This window comes from Symphodus melops, assembly GCF_947650265.1.
Source record: "Symphodus melops genome assembly, chromosome: 23".
In the NCBI taxonomy this organism is placed as follows: domain Eukaryota; kingdom Metazoa; phylum Chordata; class Actinopteri; order Labriformes; family Labridae; genus Symphodus; species Symphodus melops.
In genome coordinates this window covers 13,281,450-13,303,165 of record NC_136713.1, presented here as the reverse complement: position 1 = coordinate 13,303,165, position 21,716 = coordinate 13,281,450, and the positions used below count along the sequence as shown (strand labels likewise).

Genomic DNA, 21,716 nt, shown 5'->3' with positions numbered 1-21,716 from the left:
GGTTAGCCCATGTTGCAAGGGGGGAGGTTAAAAGGAAGATTACACAAGAATATGGTTTTTGGGCACCGTATCTGCTTGAGCAGATTGACTATGTCATTAGCAGGTGTACTATCTGTCTAAAAAATAATGTTCGGAGAGGTGTGATGGTTCCTCCTGGTCACATTCCAACACCAAAAGGTCCTATGCGTGAGTTAGTTGTGGATTTTGTTGATATGATAAGACCAATAGGAGGTAAGAGATATATGCTAGTTGTTGTGGACAGATTTTCAAGATGACCTGAAGCCTGTCCAACAAAGCGAAAAGATGCTCAGTCTGTTGCCAAGTTTTTGTGCCGTGAAGTCATAAGCAGGTGGGGACTTCCTGATCGCATATCCTCAGATAATGGGAAAGAGTTTGTGGATAAAACAGTAAGAATAATTCTGCAAAAATTGGGAATTAAACAACGTTTGGGAGCTGTTTATCATCCGCAGAGCCAAGGTGTTTGTGAAAAAATGAATGGTGTTTTAAAAAATCGTATTGTTAAAATCTGTCAACACACAGGACTGAACTGGGTAGAAGCACTTCCATTGGCATTAATGGTGTGTCGCTCAAGTGAGCTCCGGGATTTGCGTATGACACCCCATGAGTTGGCTATGGGTAGACGGATGCCAACACCTTGTTTACGCACGAGTGGAAAGGGTCCAAGTTTATCTTTGCTAGAAGATGAAATGCGAATGTATGTTAACTACATGGCTGCATTGCATAAGAGAATACACACATATGTCTCTGACAGGCAAAAACAAGAGGAGGTGCAAGAGAGATTTGATGAGCAAGAGAGGAGTACAGTGCAACCTGGAGATAAGGTATTCGTAAAGGTGTTTAGGAGGAAGTGGTTTAATGAACGCCGCGAAGGACCATTTGAAGTTGTTCGTAGTACGGGAACTGCAGTTCAGGTTAAAGGGTCTCCTACTTGGTATCATTTGTCACATTGTGTTAAAGCACCAAAAGAAGAGGCATCACGATTACAAGAACAAGATGTTGAAAGTGAGAGAGAGCCAACAGAAGATGCAGAAACAGCAGAGGTTCATGAGGACCTCCAAGGTCAGGATCCAGAAGCAGGGTTTGACTATGCTGTGGGTATGCATGATGATTTTGAGCATGCTTTTGATGATGCCAGGGATGAGTTGTCAGTCCATGAGCAAGAACGACGAGTTGGTGACATTGATTTACAACACGTCCCAGAAACAACAGAGTCTGTTTCCAGAGAGCTTGAATCAAAGACTACAGGAGGCTGTGATACCTCTCCAGGGAAATCCAAAGACCCACTTGGGCCAAAAAGTACAAGACCAATACGAAGAAAGGTTAGACCAAAACGTTATGAGGACTAGGGTTGAGCCCAGGGATGTTGAGCAAGTAAAAGAATTAGCAGCTACTATGTCAACTTTTTCAACTTCTAAGATAAGGACGACTCCAATTTCTGTGAACAAGGTGATTAGAGCGACGTTGGGACATCCAGTTATCCTTCCATGTAAATGTAAAACACTGAATAATGGTAATTATAATTTTCCTATATGGAAAAATACTGATGGTAAGGAAATAGTGTTAACAGAATCTGATGTGAATAGTGTGCCTTATGATCAAAGAAAGTATATTTTGTACAATGATATAAAGTGGTTTAGAGTTATGAATGATTGTTCGCTTATATTAAATAATGTTGTTTGGGAAGATCAAGGAGAATATACTTGTAATTATCTGGATCAGGAGTTTAAAGCTGTGCCATATTATAATTATTCGATTGAAGGATATATATATGTTACTGTGAAGGAGGCAACGTGCAGCAAAGACATCGAGCTGCTGGCGGTGGGTCTCCGTCCTTACTACATGCCGAGGGAATTCTCTCACGCGATCGTGCTCTGTGTTTACATTCCTCCCCGGGCACACGCCGAAACTGCGTGTGACGTCATCCACGCGACCACCTCAAGATTACAAACGCTGCACCCGGATGCTTTCATCGCCATCTCAGGGGACTTTAACCATGTTACTTTGAACTCCACACTACCGGACTTTCACCAATTTGTAAGCTGTCCCACCAGGAAGAACAGGACAATAGACCTCCTGTATGCAAACGTGAAGGACGCCTACACTGCCACCCCGTTACCACCTCTGGGTAAGTCCGACCACAACCTGGTCCTACTCGAGCCACAGTACAAAACTATGATCCAGAGACAACCGATAACCACACGCACCTTCAGAAAGTGGTCTCCCGAGGCAGAGGAGGCCCTCAGAGACTGTTTTGAGACCACTGACTGGAGTGCCCTACAAGAGACTCATGGTGATGACATTGAGGGGGTCACACACTGCACAACTGACTACATGAACTTCTGCATGGACGTTGTGGTTCCCACTAAAACTGTGCGCTGCTTCCCGAATAACAAGCCCTGGATCACCAGCGATGTCAAGGAGATCCTTAACAGGAAGAAAAGGGCATTCAAGGAGGGAGACCAGGCAGAGCTGAAGCGGGTGCAGGGGGAACTCAAGGTCAGACTCCGAGAGGCAAAGGAGGAGTACAGAAGGAAGGTAGAACAGAAGCTGCAGCAGAACAACATGAGAGAGGTCTGGGAGGGCATGAAGACCATCACAGGCTGCAAAAAGAAAAACAACAACGCAGAAGACGGGGACCCTGAGAGAGCAAACCAGCTCAACTTGTTTTTTAACAGGTTCGACAGCCCCGTCGCTGCAGCCAGTGCCTGTCCCCCCAGCACCCCTCTACACACCCCCTCCCCCCCTCTCACTCCTCCCCCCCTCAGCACCCCTCTACGCCCCCCCAGCACCCCTCTACACACCCCCTCCCCCCCTCTCACTCTCCCCAACACCTCCACCAGAACAGATACAACCACCAGTGACAATCCATCCCCCCTCCCCCCCACCATCACCAGAGACCAGGTGAGCAAGGAGCTGAAGAGACTCCGCCCCAGGAAGGCAGCAGGCCCAGACAAGGTGTGTCCCAGGATGCTAAAGGCCTGCTCTGCTGAGCTGGGGGAGCCACTTCAGCACATCTTCAACATGAGCCTGCGGCTCGGGAAGGTTCCTGTGCTCTGGAAGACCTCGTGCCTCACCCCTGTCCCCAAGAAGAAGAACCCCAGTGAGCCAGGCGACTTCAGACCAATCGCTCTGACATCCCACGTTATGAAGACCTTCGAACGGCTGCTGCTCCAACACCTCAGACCCCAGGTACAACACGCACAGGATCCCCTGCAGTTTGCATACCAGGCAAAGGTGGGCGTGGACGATGCCATCCTCTATCTTCTACACAGGGCTTACTCTCATCTGGACAAAGGGAGCAGCGTGATGAGAATCATGTTCTTTGATTTCTCAAGCGCTTTCGACACCATCCGTCCCCTCCTACTGAGAGACAAGCTGACCGAGATGAGGGTGGACTCGCACCTGGTGAGGTGGATCACGGACTACCTCACAGAGAGACCACAGTACGTCAGACAGAAGGACTGCACATCTGACACTGTGGTCAGCAGCACCGGAGCACCACAGGGGACCGTGCTCTCCCCCGTCCTGTTCACCCTGTACACCTCGGACTTCCAGTATAACTCTGAGCTCTGCCACATGCAGAAATACTCGGACGACACTGCGATAGTTGCTTGTGTCAGGGACGGACAAGAGGAGGAGTACAGGAGCCTGATCGAGGACTTTGTGACGTGGTGCAGTGCCAACCATCTGCAGCTAAACACCTCCAAGACCAAGGAGATGGTGGTGGACTTCCGAAGGAAGAAACCACATCTAGAACCTGTTTCCATCGGGGGGGTCGACGTGGAGGTGGTCAGGACCTACGGGTACCTGGGGCTGCAGCTGGATGACAAGCTGGACTGGTCGCCTAACATGGACACTACCTGCAGGAAGGGACAGAGCCATCTGTACTTCCTGAGAAGGCTGGGGTCCTTCAACATCTGCAAAAAGCTGCTGCAGATGTTCTACCAGTCTGTGGTGTCCAGCGTCCTCTTCTACGCAGTGGTGTGCTGGGGAGGAAGCTGCAAGAAGAGGGACGCAGCACGCCTGGACAGACTGGTGAGGAGGGCCGGCTCTGTGGTGGGTACAGAGCTGGACTCACTGGTGACAGTGGTAGAGAGGAGGTCTCTGGACAAAATGCTCTCCATCATGGACAACACACACCACCCTCTGCACAGCACCTTCACCGGGCAGAGGAGCATGTTCAGTGACAGACTGCTGTCACAGTCGTGCTCCACGGACAGACTCAAGAACTCTTTTGTCCCCCTATAGGCAATAAGACTGTATAACACTTCACTGTCACGGCAGGGAAGAAGCGCACGGTGATCCCTGGACTCTTTTTTCACTTTTTTCTCACTCCTCACCTGCACTGCTGACCTCAGAGTCAGCCCCCAGTTGGACACTTTAATGCATATTGATAGTCACTTTACTGAGCACTGGGTTAGGGTTAGGGTTAGCACTGCACTTTGAAAGATGTCTGCTCGATAGGTTTTTCGCTCTCACACTCTACAAATTTTAAGGTTAGTCATGGTCAGAGGGTTATGTCATAAGTATTTTGTGTGTTATTCTTTTTCGAGACTAAAGTCTCGAAGGGGGGAATATGAAGTGTATTTTACATGCGACATGATGTAATATAAATAAGTATATGAAGTGTAAATGTGCTGCTGAAGCATGTGAGCCTTTTGTGGGACAAATGGTGTTCTTAAAGTTAGAGGTTGATTTAACATCAAAGACAATGTAGGGGTTTATTTATGAGGGTATTCCTTAAGACTGAGAACAGACATTTAGGCTACATTGGGGGAGATAAGAAGTCACCTTATGGTGACCTATGGTAACCTTTGAGGCCATATGTCCTGAGGAACCACAGGGGGTGCAGGACTGTAGGAGCCTGAATGATCAAAGCTTAAATGAAGTCGTAAAGGTCTTGATGTTGTCGACCAATACTGTATAAATAAGAAGGTTTTCTCTTTGTTCGAGAGGATCACATTTGGCTGGTGACTCTCCCAGGTAACATGACTAACCTGGACTGATGCTGTTTCTTGACTTTGTAAATAAATGTCTTATATTACAAGCAAGTCAGTGTCAGCGGATATTTCTTCATCATCTACACATCATCATCAAAGGAGGAGGACTGAAGAAACTACAGTACACAAACTATTTACCAAATGAATATTTGTATGACATTTTACACACACAGAGTCCAGGGATTCAAGGCCCAGGTGTCCTTTATACAGAACTACCCAAGGTGAAAGAGGTAAGATATGATATGAAGAGTTAACTCTCTTTGTGCACATCACACTGTTGAATAAAAAAGTCGTCATTCTAATTATTTACAGGTCCAACACAGCAAAGAGGCAGAGGTCGGACCTGTGGATCTCATGGGCGTGGTGGAGGTCAAGTACCTGGTGACCAAGCAAGAGGGTCTGTAAACCAGCCAGGTGCAGGTCCTGGTCCAGGTAATCTGATGTGGAAAGAAATGAACTGGCAGCTCACTGAGAATCCTGGACCTCTAAATGATGCTGCTGCTCTTGATCATATCATTCCTAAGCCTGACCTTGAAATGTACTGGTCTACAGATGACATTTTGGCCACGCCCTACTTCAACAAGGTCACGTCCCGCAACCGGTTTGAAATCATATGGAGGTTTCTACACTCCAACAACATCAGTACATTTACGACTTCATTTAGGCTTTGATCATTCAGGCTCCTACAGTCCTGCACCCCCTGTGGTTCCTCAGGACATATGGCTTCAAAGGTTACCATAGGTCACCATGAGGTGACTTCTTATCTCCCCCAATGTAGCCTAAATGTCTGTTCTCATTTCAATACTAACACTTCTTACACTTCAAATACTTATTTACATTACATCATGTCGCATGTAAAATACACTACATTACAAAAAGACACAAACTGGACTCATTACACTGATTCCATCAACGTGGTGCTGTAGTCAAAACTGTAGTCAGAACTAGATTGTGTCAGCTCAGATTACAGGTACACAATGTATTCATGTGTTGAAAATGAGTGTGTGGAAGGAGGAAGTCTCATTATGGATTTGACCATTGAAGAAAGAGAAGCTGATGGAAACATGAATAAAAAGTGATCAAACTAAACATGTTGAATGAATGTAAAAATAAAGGTGTACTAGGAGCATTTTAGATGTTTCAGCTTAGATACAACAAGCATAGTTAAAGTCATTGAGCAGTCACAGCTCACTGATCAGTTCCCACTGGCTGCCTATACGCTGGAGGAATGGTTTCTCTTAAACACCATATCTGTTTATCAAAGTAGGTCAAGTATCCCTTCAAACCAGTTTGTGCCTTATTGTTATGAACCGTCTCCTCTTGACTTATTTGTTGAATTATTCCACATTTGAACTGTTTTTTTAAATGCTTGCTGCTACATGTCACAGTCTCTTTCCCTGTCGTCTCGTTGAATTGAATCCTTGTTCTTTATCTTTTTTTTTTCAGTTCTGCTTGACCAAGGCTATGAGGATGTCAGGCCCTGCCCAGCTACGACTTATAATCATACACATTCTGTTTATTTGTTGGATATCCCCTTGAGATGATCCATCTCGTTTTCAAGAATACAAAAACACAATCAGTACAACTGAATACAGTTACATACAATGTACACACATAAAGGCTCTCGCTGACATATCCCGCCCATAAACCCACAGCACCCTCACAAAACCATCAGAGGTAGATACACATGACATATTATACAATCAACAAGACTAAGATCTATTATTACGGCAGCAAGGTGGCATTAGAAGCAGGAGCATGATTTTCTAAAAGTGTCTCTTGGAGTTATAGAAGAGACTCAAACTCATAAGTGAACCCTACCAGCTGGGATTCCTTTTACAGTAGAAGAACTTTTGGCTTTAATCTATCACAGAGTTTTACTGTTATGGACCTGGACAAAGACTTTGATCACCAATTCTTCACTCTAACATCAACTGATATTATTCAGGACAAAGACACAGTCAAAGTGGTTCAAAGTGAACCTTCTGTTCTTCTCACATTGAGCCCCATCAATTAACCTGCTGCATCCTCCACTCCCGACTCCATGACTCTGTCTTTCCTGGATGACAGTTCCTCAGTTAGCTCATCTGACACCATCATTCTAGCACAGCCACCAGAGCATCCATCTGAACCATGGCCAACTCATGTTGTAATACCCACCTTTTCATTTCATGTTGACATCGTCCTTCAAGCAGGACATGTGGCTTATGAAAATGATGGCTCCCTCCTTCAGAATCCAAGCATGAACTCTGACATACTTGAGAAACTTGCTGACCAAATATTCCACTTCACTGCCTATCCTACTGCTCCTCAAATATTGGCAGTTGTAGATTAATTAGTGACACGAGTGACAATGAGTGAGAGTCCTTGCTCGTCCGTGAGCAATGAATGAGAATCTGGTGACGATCTTGTGAAGAAATCCGAATCCCGAATCCCGAACGCGTGAGGTGAAGGCAGGTGAGCAGAACAAACAGGCAGACAGGACGGCGGGGCAGGAGAGTCTTGGTGGGGAGCACTGATGCAGGGAAAAAACAGGAGGAGGGTCAAAACACGAAGCCACAAAATACTGAGAATCCACAAAATACGAGTGAGCCTGATTAAAGTATTCACTACTTGGAGAGAGTAATAATAATAATAAAGACTGTGTCTGGAGAGCGGCTAAAATACTGACGCTGATGACGATTGGCAGCAGGTGTTTTGTCCCAGGTGCAGCTCATCTGGATAGTGGGAGGAGACAGGAGGAGCAGACAGACAGGGGAAAACAGACAACACACACCAGTAGGAGGGAACTAAACAGAAACCAACTCATGACAGTAGAAGCTCTAATTACTGTTCCAAAATGAGAAGGCGTGAAGTACCTGGTCCTGAGCTTGATATCACCAAGGAAATCCCCTGCTGAGAAAAATCCTGCAAAAAATGTCAAGAGAGCAAAGAGGGCGGAGGTCAACCACCTTCCTCCACACCCAAGTGGAGAAAGTAGGGACAGTGTTGAGATGGAGAGACAGCAGCTTCGTAAGTAAGTCAAGATCAGGAAGTCCAGAAAAAACCTCTTCCTGTTGAAGGCATGAGGTTGTGGGTTGAAGTCCAGCAGCGATGAGCTCAAAGAGAGATGGCCTGCTCTGCGTTGTGTGCTAGATGAATTTGTATATTATATAGTATATATATATATATAATGTTTTCTGTTCCTTTAAGGCTGTAACAAGAATGTATTTATGGACATATGTTGTGTAGGATTCCTGTATCAATGCATGAACATGAAGAACCTTTATACAGACTTCTCTCTCAAAGTTCAAACCAGAGGCCAAATGTTTCTCTGTCTCCAAGTTGATGATTTGAAGAAGTGGCTGCTTGCTGCTTTTCACCCTGACCTGCATTCAAAACGCCTGTAGAATTCATGAGTCACTGATTTACCATGAACTACTGTCATACTTCTGAATCCTTGTCATTTCAGATCAAGGAGGAGTTTCAGAGAATAACTTGGATTTATCTGGAGCAAAGCTTCATGTCCAAACTGGACCACTATACAGCCCAGCTTACTGCCCTGATGAGAGCAGGGGAGGTGTTGTGGAGACCAGGCTGAGGCCCCATCTGGATCCACTGAGTCCGCTCTGTTGGATTTAAAGGCTTCCTGTTTCACACACATTCTGTCCCTGTCCTCCACAACACAAATTCTCACTCTGTGTAACATCCTTCTCCTTCTCTGCTCTTTGAAAACAAACCACTGCTCACTGCACAGGTATTCATATATTCTGACATGATGGTTTCTTGTGTACAAGGATTGTTTGGAACTGACACTATTACTCTTTTCACAGAACCCAGGCACTGAGCTGAGACGTGACGGACTCATACCACACCTTGGTGAGAAAGAAGACTGTCTGCTAAACCTGCTTACCTCTTCATTTCTAAACTCACTTATACCTGGCTTTGAAGTCACACTTCACTATGTTTTTGGTAGAGCAAGAAACAACAAACACAGAAAGGTTTCATTGTGTCATGAAATAACCTTTGAGTGAAGAAACTTTGACTTTAACCAGAAAAATAAACTCAGTATTCATGCAACCCATTTGAGCTTGTCCTACTAAACAAATACATGTAAATACATGTATGCTTCACATGTCTGTGTCCTTGTTTTAAACATCAGTCTGTTATCACATTGTTCTTAGCACAGTATCATATCAAATAGCTGAAGAGCTTTACTTGAGTACCACATGTCCAGGTGATTTGAATCACATGTTGTTCTGCATCAAAGTCGTATTTTATCACCAAATGTAAAGACGTTTACTCAGGCATGACTTTAAGATACTTCTTACAACACTTCTTGTGATAGTCTATAGAAGGCCACGTATAGTTTTGAATGTTCTGCAGGAGGACAGTCACAGTGATGCCACTCAACACATAGTCCAGATCCTGGTGGTCCATGGTACTGATGGAGAAGATCCAGTAGATGTTTCCATTCTTCTTGAAGGGAAGGAGGTATTGACAGGATGCAGCAGCACAGCCAAAGCTTGCACGTTGCTTATGGGACTGATTGATGCCCTCAACCTTGCATAGCCCTCGGCTCTGTGCTACACCTTTGAGCTGCTTCAGGAACTTTTCCTGGACCTGAATGGGATAAAGCTGTCACCAACAGTACATGCTTTCAAGTTGAAGTTGCTGTCTTAAATGCTCTTTCCAGGAGGTCGACACAGTGCAGTCTAAGCTGGCCAATCCTAACTCAATGGTGCAAATGAGTGGAGGAACATCAATGAGTGTCACAGTTACAGAGACAGTGACTCCATGGACCCTCCACTCACACACCACATTTTGCTTTGAAATGAATGGTTCACTGTAAAGCAACACAGATGTGTGTCTAAAGGGGCCTTTCAGAAACAAACTCATGGATGTCACACAACTTTTTACAACTCACCACACAAAATCTGAAGTACTAGTCATCAGTCCCCCATCACAAAGACAGTGAATTACTGCACACCTGGGAGAACTAGTCCAGTATGCGTGAAGCCCTCAGCCAGAAACCTGAGGGTTGATATGAACTGAAATTAACAGGTCATGGGGACTGGACTTGGATTTATCTTCACTGACTGGGACTTGAGTTCTTGGGACTGGAGACTTGACTGGGATTAGAGGTTTGCTGACTCTGTACTGTTCACACTGTAACTAAACCAGATGTTTTTTCTTTTTACTATAATACCGTAAATTCCGTACTATTGAGCGCACCTGGATATAAGCCGCACCGGCTAAAAATAAGTAAATAAATGTATTTGTACATATATAAGCCGCACTTGATTATAAGCCGCAGGTGTCCACGCTATAACAAGAGCTATTTACACAGACGTAGGCTACCGGTAACATCCGCAAATACTGTAGCGTCCGTACGGACGTTAAAGGACGACGAGAGCGTTCAAATAATAACTTTTAATAACCCGATCACTGTCGGCCGTGACCACGCCGTTTACAGCAGAGAACAACACATAACCTGCCGTAACAATCCAACTCTCTCCCCCAGCGTTCTCTCATACAGCCACTCAACACGTCCTCGCTGGTGCATTCACTGACTCTCCACATAATCGGAATTATGAACACATTATCAACTACTGACTTTACAACATGAACGTTACAATACGAAGCCTAGCCGACGGTGTCTGTAATATGGCTGATGAAAAAGATGACCGTAATATATTTCACAAGAAAAAGTCCATCCATTCACTGCCTCAGAATGACTTCATTACTCACTTCCTCAGTCTCTGTTGTCGCTGTCAGTGTCATCTTAACGTGCAGCAGCTCTGTTAGCTTCTTTGACAGCCAGGTCGATCGCCTTTAACTTGAAAGCTACATCATATGTATTTCTCTGTGTGTTTTCCATCATGAGGGTGCGTGCATGAAGCGCAAAATGACTGATATTAAGATCCGACGTGACGAAGTCAAATGTTTTTGCGGCAGAAGCTCATTGTCCCGCAAGAAAAATCCATGCATTAGCCGCACCGGAGTAGAAGCCGCAGTGCTCGAAGTGTGAGAAAAAAGTAGCGGCTTATAGTCCGGAATTTACGGTAGTTTCCTCCAAACTATTCAAAAGAAGTGAATGACACTTTGACAGTGTGTGTAGCTCTGGTGTTCACTTCTGTATAACTTGGTATTTTCTCTGATACAGTAACATAACTGTATTGAGGTAATTCCACAGATTAACCACAGGGCTGATTGGGCCGGTGACCTCTGACCTCTAGACGAATGGAAGAGTCATTCTCCTCTTAGCAGAAAATGTGTAAAAAGCAGTGTAAAAGATCAGCTGACTGAGGCTTCTCTCAACACTTCAGAGAACAATCCAACCAGCACTGATGTGACTGTTCAAATCATGCAGGAGTCGCAGGTTCCACTGATATTGGTTTAATGAGAAATCCTTGAAAGGGTGTACACACACATTTAAAGGAATGTGTAAAGAAATCTGTGTGTGTGGTTTCTGAAAGGAATAAAGAAGAGAATACTTATACAAAGTGTTAAACTCATAAATTCTTTCTCGAATATGAAACTAAATAATATAGTCCAACAAAACATGCTTAGCAATAGAAATAATGTTAGAAAGGTGCACTAGACATTCAAATTAAGCAGAGGCTCATCATGACCTTGAGACCATCGCTGCATCAACCCACGTGGTCTTAAAGGTCCATATTAACATCAAACACTAAGCAATTAACTCTGAAAATGATGATTTATTGCTGACTAACTTTTAAATGTACTTATAATTCAATGGACTCACACAAAACATAAAATCAAACTAAGTAGCACCCTTTTCTCTTACGTTGTTACTCTTAAAAAAATTAACTCTTAACTCTCCGGTCTCTCTCCTTCAAACACTGCCAGACACTACAGAGTCTGAACCTACCACTGTTGGAGGGAGGTTTAGAACAGTCCAAGTGGAGCTGGCCTTTTTAACACAGTGAAGCAGCAAAAAGGAAGCTCGAGAGAGAAATGATACCAGAACAAATATTCACACAATTGAAGGGTTTGTTTCTTAAGTATGTTCAGTTGTCATTGAGATTTTACTGATTTTGTATTCTGACTGCAGGATTCTTATTGAGGGTTAAAGGTCTTCAGTGAACTCAACCTGGACCTGATCTGACGGTGGTCACTCTGCATCAGGATCTGCTCAACTCATTTTCTTTACCAAAGAGACTTTAGACTGTTGACACAAAATAACACAAGTAGATGAAAGTCTCTCTCACTCTCCATCAGTTTATTTATTACAAGGTTACACATGAGCTGTGTGAAGAACTTGAGCTACCCAACACAGCAGCCTCCAAGGAAACAGAGTGACAGAAAGAAGAGAAGATATCAGGAGAGAAGAAGGATCCTTACACTGTAACTGTTTCATATAAAGCCTTTACATTCAAACATCATAGCTGCTCCCAACTTACTGCTTCATATGTCAGCAACAACACATCAATGTCAACAAAGTAGAGACAGGCTTCTGTTAATAGAACTGTCTTATATCCCTTTATAACAGCTGTTATACATCTGTTAGTCAATACATACTGATGAATACACATTATTCATGTTGTTCACTTGTATCACTTTGGATCTTTTACCATTGAACAGGATTAGCATTTCTCTCCAGTGTGAGTGATCATGTGTCTGGTGAGACATCCCTTAAATCTAAACCTTTTCCCACACTCAGAGCAGCTGAAAGGTTTCTCTTCAGTGTGAACTAACGTGCTGGGTCAGATGTACCTTAGAACTAAACATTTTCCCACACTCAAAGCAGCAGAAGGCGTTTCTCTCCAGTGTGCACTAACATGTGTCTGGTCAGACTTCCTCTTTGGGTAAATCTTTTACCACATTCGGAGCAGCTGAAAGGTTTCTCTCCACTGTGAACCACCATGTGTTTGGTTAGGTCTCCTTTTTGATTAAATGCTTTACTGCAAACAGAGCAGCTGAAGGGTTTCTCTCCACTGTGCACAAACATGTGTGTGGCCAAATTACCTCTTTGGGTAATTCTTTTACCACACACAGGGCAGCTGAAGGGTTTCTCTCCACTGTGATATAACATGTGTTTGGTCAGATTATCTGTTCGTTTAAATCTTTTACCACAGTCAGAGCAGCTGAAGGGTCTCTCTCCACTGTGAACCAACATGTGTTGGGTCAGATTTCCTTTCTGAGAAAAACCTTTACCACACTCGGAGCAGCTGAAGGGTTTTTCTCCTGTGTGAATGAACATGTGTTTGTTCAGATTTCCTCTATGGGCAAAACTTTTACCACACTCGGAGCACACATGAGTTCTCTTTATTTTCTTATTTTTCAAGTTTAGCTCTGTCAGATTTTCTCTTGTCTCATGCCAGTCATCACTGTGATCAATCTGAGGTTCATCAGAGTCTTCAGTCTGGACCTGAGTCTCAGGTTCATCAGAGTCTTCAGTCTTGACCTGAGTCTCCGGTTGTAAACGTCTCTCTGGATCTAAGTCACTCTCTGGCTCTGCCTCTCCACAGTCCTCTCCATCAGCTCCTGTTTCCATCTGTTCAGTTTGTCTGTGATGAAGCTGTGAGGACTGAGGTTTCTCTTCATCATCTTCACTCTTCACAGAGACAGGAGTGAAGGGGAACTTGGTGGTGTCAGCCTCCTCCAGTCCTTGAAGCTGACTGATCCACACTTCCTCATGTTCTTCTTTAATGTGTTGGGGCTTAGTGTCCTCCTGGTCCAGAATGCGGCTCCACTCCTGCTGCTCAGGCTGAAGCTCTTCTTTATTCACCAACAGCTGCTGGACATCTGCAGGATACAGGAAACAAACATTAACCACACTGGGACTGATGTTTGAAAATTAATCGAGACAGACAGACTCCAGTAGATCCAAAATGTTTAAGTCCTATAGGTCCAGGCTAAAGAGAGTTGAAGTCCAGCAGGTCCAGACTAAAGAGTGTTTAAGTACAGTAAAGTCAATGATGTTGTTAGCAGGAGCTAGCTGCAGCTAACACTGTGACTCTGTGTTCGTCTTTGGACGTTAGCTAAAGGCTCTGTTCCCTGAAACACGTTTCCAGCAGTGGGAAGAAAACCTACCTGCTCTGTGCAGCTTGATTTCAGGTGTTAACATCACTTGCAGCAGTTTTCTTTGTCGGTGGAGCTCCTCTTCGTATCCACTTGTTGTTGTTTGTTCTGATATATCTGTGATAACCGCAGCGAGCAGCCGCCGTCTGAAGAGCTCTTTAAGATCCTGAAACCCGGACATCTGACCCCACATCCAAGACGCCCAGAAGGAAAAGTCAAAGCTTGATCCAAAGACAACTGGACTGGTTGAAGATCTTGAAGATGTTTCACTTCTCCTCCAGAAGGCTTCTTCACTTCTAAACTATCTGGAGGACGGAGCTAGAAATATAAGCCTCTGTGGATCATTAGCATACCAATGATCAAGGATGACTCCCATCAGAGTCGTTAGCTGAGTCGTTGACCTACTTACGCCTCGAGTCATCACCTCCCCCAGTCATCTGTGGGTCGTTGGGGTCACATGTTCCAAGGTGGGACTGGGATTCAGTTGTTTTGGGTGAGAATTCAAAACAGCATTGTAGATAGGTGAGAGACGGTGATTATACAATTCACTTAGCAACAACAACATTTTATTTCTTTTATTTTAAATACTTTATTAATCCCAGAGGGGGAAGTTGTGGTTCACACTTTGTTGTTGTAGAGTCATGCTTCTCACACACACAGGCCTGAATCTCCATTATTGGAGAGATGTCAGTGCGGCGGCTGCCCCACTGGAAGCATTGGAAACCCAAATCCCTACAGACTGAGCAACTGCTGACCCTAAACGTACATCAGAGAGTAAGTACAACACAAGCAAGGATCTAGAAAAGAGGAAACAAGCTCTTCAGAGCTCTAAGCACAACAGAAACCATCTTAAAGTCATCGCCACAAAGAGAAACCATCATCATCTATGGAGAGCATCGTCCTCATTAAGGTCAGAGGTATTCTTGAAAGAGCTGGGTCTTTAGCTTTTTCTTAAAGGTGCAAACAGACTCTGCAGATCAAATGAAGTGTGTTAGTTTGTTCGACCACCGAGGGGCGACAGAGGAGAAGAGTCCAGTTAGATTCTTAGGACCCGATCGATCAATCGATCGATCGATCGATAGATAGATCGATAGATCGATAGATCGATAGATAGAGTAGTGAAGGTTGGATCAGACGCCTTTCATTGGCAGAGCGTAGAGGGCAGAGGGAGTGTAGAGCTGGATTATAGAGTTTAGGTAAGGAGGAGACGTTTCTGTGACTGTGGACAGTGGAGTGCAGAATCCTGTCCTGAAGAGCTGATGAAGTATGTTAGTTTGATGTTGTAGTAAGTAGTTAGTGATGTAGTAACAGCTTACATAACTGTGTAGATAATGTGATCCCTACCAAACAAACACAAATATATGCTCACACTAACCCTGGGTTCCTCCTGAGAGAAAGGAAAACGCTTTGAACTGAAAAAGAAAAAACCTTTCAAACGACCCACAGACGACTGGGGGAGGTAACGACTCAGCTACCGACTCTGATGGTCATCCACAGAGGCTCCGCCCACCAGATAGTTCAGAACAGAAGAAGCCTTTCAGAGGAGAGGACAAACATCTTCAAGGGGTGCATCTGAATTACAAAGTGCCAACACAGTTAGTAGACAGTCCCTACTCTCTGTGCTGTATCCTGTTAGTATCTACTGTTCAGTTTGAGAGAGCCAGGGCCATGAAAACACTTTTCAAAGTTTACACCTCCAGGGATGAACAGGGGGAGAGACGAGGAGGAAGTCCAAGGAGGAGTTCAGTCAGACACACACAGTAGGTTGATATTTGTTCCTCCTTCGTCTGATTCATTCAGTGTAGAAGGGACGTCATTTGTGTTACCTGAACCGGCCACATCCATCCTGGTTTTTTGTTGAACTTGGTCAGAGGGGCCAAGTGCAGCTGGGCCACTCTGACCAAGTTCAACACGTCCATCTGATTCCTTCATACAAGCAGGAAGTAAAGCTCTGTAAGCCTGTTGTGAGGACATGAAAGAAGTGGAGCAGTGAAGCTGTGGAAGAATGAAAGGATCTGCTCTGTGTATCTTAGCATTAGAGGAGTCCAACGTTTGGCTTCAACATGTCAATCTCCCCCGAATATTACCAGTGTCACGCCCTCCACCTCTGCCAGTGAGTAGTGGCAGCTCTCTCCCTCTTTCTCTTGTTTCTCTCTCTCTGCTCTTAGGAGGGCGTGAACTCGGCTGGTGGTTTCAGGACGATCAGGTGTGGCGAATTACTGATCAGGGGATGAGACGCTGCTGAGCGGAGTTAGTGGCTGCAGCAGTTTGCCTTTAAGGAGCCTCCAGCCTGCTATCCAGTGCCGGACTGTGTTCAGTAACAGTTAGTATTTCGACCGCTGCACATGCCTTGCTTCTACGCTTTGCTGTTCAACTTCTAATAACCTGTTCTTCTGTGCAGTTGGATCCCCTGCGGCCACGGAGCTCTTCTACTCTACCGACTTCACTCACAGCACGGAGCTACTCTGCATACACCTTGGATTCGTCACGACAGGTCATCGGCAGTTCAGACACCACCAGCCTTGCTTCCCCCTCCTTTAGTTAATCTCAGCTAAGTGTTAGTTTTTTAGACTTACAACTCGACTCGCGTTTTGAGTCCGTTGTTTTGCCTCTGCTTTGTTTGTAGCATTAGCTTAACTCGTGTTAGCACGACGCTTTAGTTTATCTTCGGCTGTTAGTCGCTCTTTGTTTTCGTCAGTTAGTTTGTTATTCCTCGCCTGTTTTATAGGGTTGAGCGTCCTCAGTTGTGGTGTTTATTTTGTGTTTGTAAATAAATTTATTATTTTGTACTTCGGTCCTCCGTGTCTCTCTGTTCTGCGCTTGAGCCTCAACACGTCCCGTAACAACCAGCCCTTTACTCTTTGTTGTTCTGAACTCTATCAGCTGTGAGTTCTGTTCCTGTGTCTGGAGGAGAATCAACATGTAGGAAAGAAATATCTGTGCACTCTATTTTCCAACTCCCAGAACAAATGTGCCTTCTTGATGTCCCATGTTGTTTTTCAAAGCCTACATGGGATTGAATGATTACAGCCACTCCTCTCCGAGCTGTGCTACAGGAGCTATAGTATACCTGGCTCTTAGTGCTTTTCTTCACTTTCTTATCTGCTCACATGTGTTTCCTGGAGGAACACTACATCCCCTTTCTCTCTCCATCTGGAGCCACCTCTTCTTCCTCTTTGCTACATGATTCAGTCCATTCACATTCAATGAGATCATATTGAAGTCCAGGTATGGAGGGGGGTAGGAAAGGTGCTGGGTCAGATGTGGGGAGGGAGTATGATGAGCCGCCATGACACACAGAATGTTGATGGTTACCGTGGAAACAGCAGATGTGGTCCTGCTGTGATAAAAACCTCATGTAAATTATACTCAGATACATTAGCTGGTCTGTAAACATTCTGGTCCTCAGGTCACTTTCACCCGTTCACCTTGAGCCCCCTGCTGGCAGAATTGACATGCTGTGTGTTGAACACAAACAAGCTGAGAGTTTGTGTGTCTCTCTCCACTTCAGGGACGGACGGACGGACGGGGACACACACACACACACACACACACACACACACACACACACACACACACACACACACACACACACACACACACACACACACACACACACACACACACACACACACACACACACACACACACACACACACACACACACACACACACACACACACACACACACACACACACACACACACACACACACACACACACACACACACACACACACACACACACACACACACCTCTGTTCAATGTAAACTTTGATTCATCAAGCTAACAGAGCAGCTCACACAACAAGCTAACATGTGGACAGTGCAGACATGAGATGTCCATCAGCAGAGGAGAAGAAGGTTCAACATCCAGAAGAAGAAACACAGAAGGTTTCCCTCCTCACCTCTCTGTCTATGGTGGATCCACACGTCTGCACTGCCCGTATGTATGTGTGCTCCTGTTGTCTCTCTCTGTCTGTCAGGCTGGGGGAGCGTTAACATCATTAATACTCCTGTAATATCTGTGGGGAACAGAGGGACACTTGAAGGATTAAAGCTCAGTGTGTGAGTGTCTTATTCAATAAGTCTGAGCTGATGTGACAAGTATCTGTCACAAGGCACAAGCTCAAACACAAGGACAACTCACCTGAGTCATCCTCTGCAAGAGACAACCATCCATCCATTTTCTGCTGTTTATCCGGGGCCGGGTCACGGGGGCAGCAGTCTAAGCAGAGACACCCAGACTTCCCTCCCCCCAGACCTCCTCCTTACACAATGTTAATTTTTCACAATTTCATGAAGTGCAAATGCATTAAAATGTCAGTTTATATTTAACAGGGGACTAAATTTCATCCCCACAAAGGGCAGCAATAAAAACCTCAGGGAGCAAAGCAGATGGGACATACAACTATATCACAGACGATTTAAATTGGCTTCACATTTCCAAAATAAACGAGACACAGAGCCCCTAATTTACCCCACCTTCCACGTGGACTCCCCCTGCTGGCACACTACCACCAGAGCTCACTGCCCTCATCACAGCTGATATCACTCACTTTGATCAGCACTTCAGGCTCAGCCACAACGAGCCAAAGCTGTGATCAAGCCAGCTGATAAGGGCAGTGTAGTGGTGATCATGGACAGGGAACAGTACCTGTGGGAGGGATATAGACAGCTCAATGATCAGAAATATTATTCTAAATTAGACAGAACAATTTATCCGGACACAATTAAATTAATACAAAAAATTATAGACAATTTGTACATTAAAAAAATTATTAATTTTAAGCAAAAGAGTTACCTGCTGGGCACACCTGAACCCAGGCCCAGGATCTTCTACATGCTCCCTAAAATACACATAGGATACATGTGATACATAAGGATCCTGCAAAATGGAGTAGGCCGCATGAGATCCCTCCAGGCAGACCTATTGTGTCAGACAGCAGCAGTGACACCTATAACACGGCTGAATATATTGATTTCTTCAGCTACATCAAAGACATCATTTCGTGGAAATTATTAGGAGCCTCCACATCCCACAAGATGCCATGCTGTTCACCATAGACATTGACAGGCTGTACACAAACATTGACACACAGGAGGGCATACAGGCTGTCAAAAACACATTTTATAAATTTAGGGACAAAAACAGACCAGATAAGGAACTAATTCAATTATTAGAAATCAATTTGACTGAGTTTGAACGATTTTGTTTTCAATTCAGACTTCTTCCTCCAAATTAAAGGCACAGCCATGGGAAAGAAATCTGCCCCAGCGTATGCCAACATCTTCATGGCTGAGTGGGAGACATCAGCCCTGGCCTCCTGTGAAAAGAAACCCCTCCACTACCTCAGGTATCTGGATGATATCTGGGGTGTCTGGTCCCACTCGGAGGAGGATTTCAAATCTTTCCTAGACACTCTCACTCACAACAAGTCAATCACGCTGAAATCCACCACCAGCTACACCTCTGTTGATTTCCTTGACACCACCACCTATAAAGCAGTGGGGTTCAGTGAAACAGGCAGACTGGATGTGAGGGTGTTTTTTAAAGAGACAGACACTCTCGCTCTCCTCTTTAAAACCAGCCACCATCCCAAACACACCTTTGCTGGGCTGGTGAAGTCTCAGCTCTTGAGATTTCACAGGATCTGTAGTGACAAAGGGGATTTTCAACAGGCCACAAAAACGCTGTTCCCAGCTCTGGCCACTAGAGGGTACCCTCGCTCCTTTTTAAGGAAGAGTCTAAAGACCTTTCAGGAGAAATGGCCTTCACAGACCTCTCCCATCCTCCCCTTTGTCACTACATTCTCACCATCTACTGTGAAGCTTGTTGGAGTGATTAGGAGACATTTTACCTCCTTCATGGGAGGCACAAATGTGCTGCAGGAGAGGAGGATTATTGCTGCCTTCAGAAAAAACAGGTCCGGTAAAGGCTTCCGCCTCTGTTGACCTCTGCACCCAGAGGTCACAGGCAATTTTTTAAGCACCACACCTCACACCAGGAATTGTGTTTACCTGCTTACATGTGCCACCTGCAGGGCAAAGTATGTTGGGGAGACAGGAAACACAATCCTCAACTCAACTTTATTTATAAAGCGCTTTAAACAGCCATAGCTGTGACAAAGTGCTGTACATCCATGAAGAGCACAAACATAAAACATAAGTAAAACACTAACAGGGTTAAAACAATAAAAACAATAAAACACTAAAACAAGAACAGAGTCTCATGCTGGGTTAAAAGCCAAAGAATAAAAATGTGTTTTAAGATGAGTTTTAAAAACGGACAGTGAGGGGGTGTGTCTTATGTGCAGAGGGAGGTCGTTCCAGAGTTTGGGACCGGCAGTAGAAAAAGCCCTATCCCCTCTGAGCTTCAGCTTAGACCTGGGTACCTCCAGGAGCAGCTGGTCAGCTGACCTGAGGCACCGGGCAGGAGCGTAGGGATGGAGCAGCTCAGAGAGGTAAGGTGTCATTTGTCAATATTTTTGCCATTTTGTTAATAAAATAAAACCCCTTCAGGTACTCGGTCACACCTTCCTTTTTTCAATAGATATAGATTCACTTTACACAAACTCCACTTGGTTTAGCTGCAATAAAACACCTCTTCAATAAACACCCAGACCCATCCAGACCCGACAGCCACCTCCTACAACTTCTGCACATCACCCTCACCTGTAACGACTTCATGTTTAACAATCAGCACTACCTCCAGCTGTGCGGTTGTGCGATGGGCCAGAAATATGCACCAGCCTACGCAGACATCTATCTGGCCCACTGGGAGGAAACGGCTTTCACCAAACCCCTCCTGTATTTCCGGTACCTGGACGACATCTTCGGCCTCTGGGACGGCACACAGCACGACTTCATGACCTTCCTGGACACCCTGAACGCACACCACCCCAAAATAACACTGAAACACAACATTTCCACATCAGCAACAGAGTTCTTGGACACCTGTGTCTTCTTCCGTGCCTCTAGTGACCAGTCCAAAACACTGGCCACCAAAGTATATTTCAAAGACACGGACCGCCACGCACTCCTCCACAAGTCCAGCTATCACCCCAGGCACACGTACAGAGGTCTGATCAAATCCCAGCTGATACGCTTCCACAGAATCTGCACCTTCCCGGAGCATGTGGAGGAGGCCACCAGCACCCTCTTTAGTGCGCTGAGGCCCAGGGGTTACTCGAGACGCTTCCTCAGAACCATCAAGGCGGAGGTTGGCCGGACCTTTCAGGATAGGTATAACAATCCCAGCGCCCGGCCGCCCGGTCCTACTCTCGTCCCCTTGGTAACCACTTATTCACAAGATTTAAAGAGGCTATTTTCTTAGATCTAATTTTGAGGGGGCGAGAGAAAGCTGTGACGTGCTGGGCGACTGCCGGCTGATCTCCGCCCATCGCAGAAACAAAAACCTTAAAGACTTTCTGGTTCATACAAATATTAATACAAGTGACCAACACAGGGAAGCGTCTCGAGGCTCGGACATTGGTTTTATCCGTCTCCTCCACATTTTTAACCCCTATGCCAGAGTCGGTACCAACCCGTGGCAGGCCTTAAAACCTACAACAACTAACGCAGTCTATGGTATAAGATGCAAGGCCTGCCACAGACTCTATGTGGGGGAGACCAGAAATGACATCACAGCGCGTATTAGACAACATTT

The 21,716-nt window shown here is 45.1% G+C and overlaps 1 protein-coding gene across 2 annotated transcripts; it reads right to left on the bottom strand.

Annotated features, from left to right (window-relative positions):
* Window positions 1-12,224: 12,224 nt before the first annotated feature.
* LOC306818911 (uncharacterized protein) lies at window positions 12,225-21,476 on the bottom strand. 2 transcript variants are annotated; one of them, XM_079336643.1, is made up of 3 exons: window positions 21,237-21,476; window positions 18,198-18,237; window positions 12,225-13,772 (listed from the first exon to the last, which is right to left on the bottom strand). In XM_079336643.1, exons 2-3 carry the CDS (start codon window positions 18,232-18,234, stop codon window positions 12,766-12,768), a joined length of 1,044 nt encoding a protein of 347 aa, XP_079192769.1. In that variant the 5' UTR covers window positions 18,235-18,237; window positions 21,237-21,476; the 3' UTR covers window positions 12,225-12,765. The 2 variants fall into 2 exon arrangements, with proteins under 2 accessions (XP_079192769.1, XP_079192768.1); XM_079336642.1 differs by lacking the exons at window positions 18,198-18,237; window positions 21,237-21,476 and adding an exon at window positions 14,061-14,515.
* Window positions 21,477-21,716: the final 240 nt, after the last annotated feature.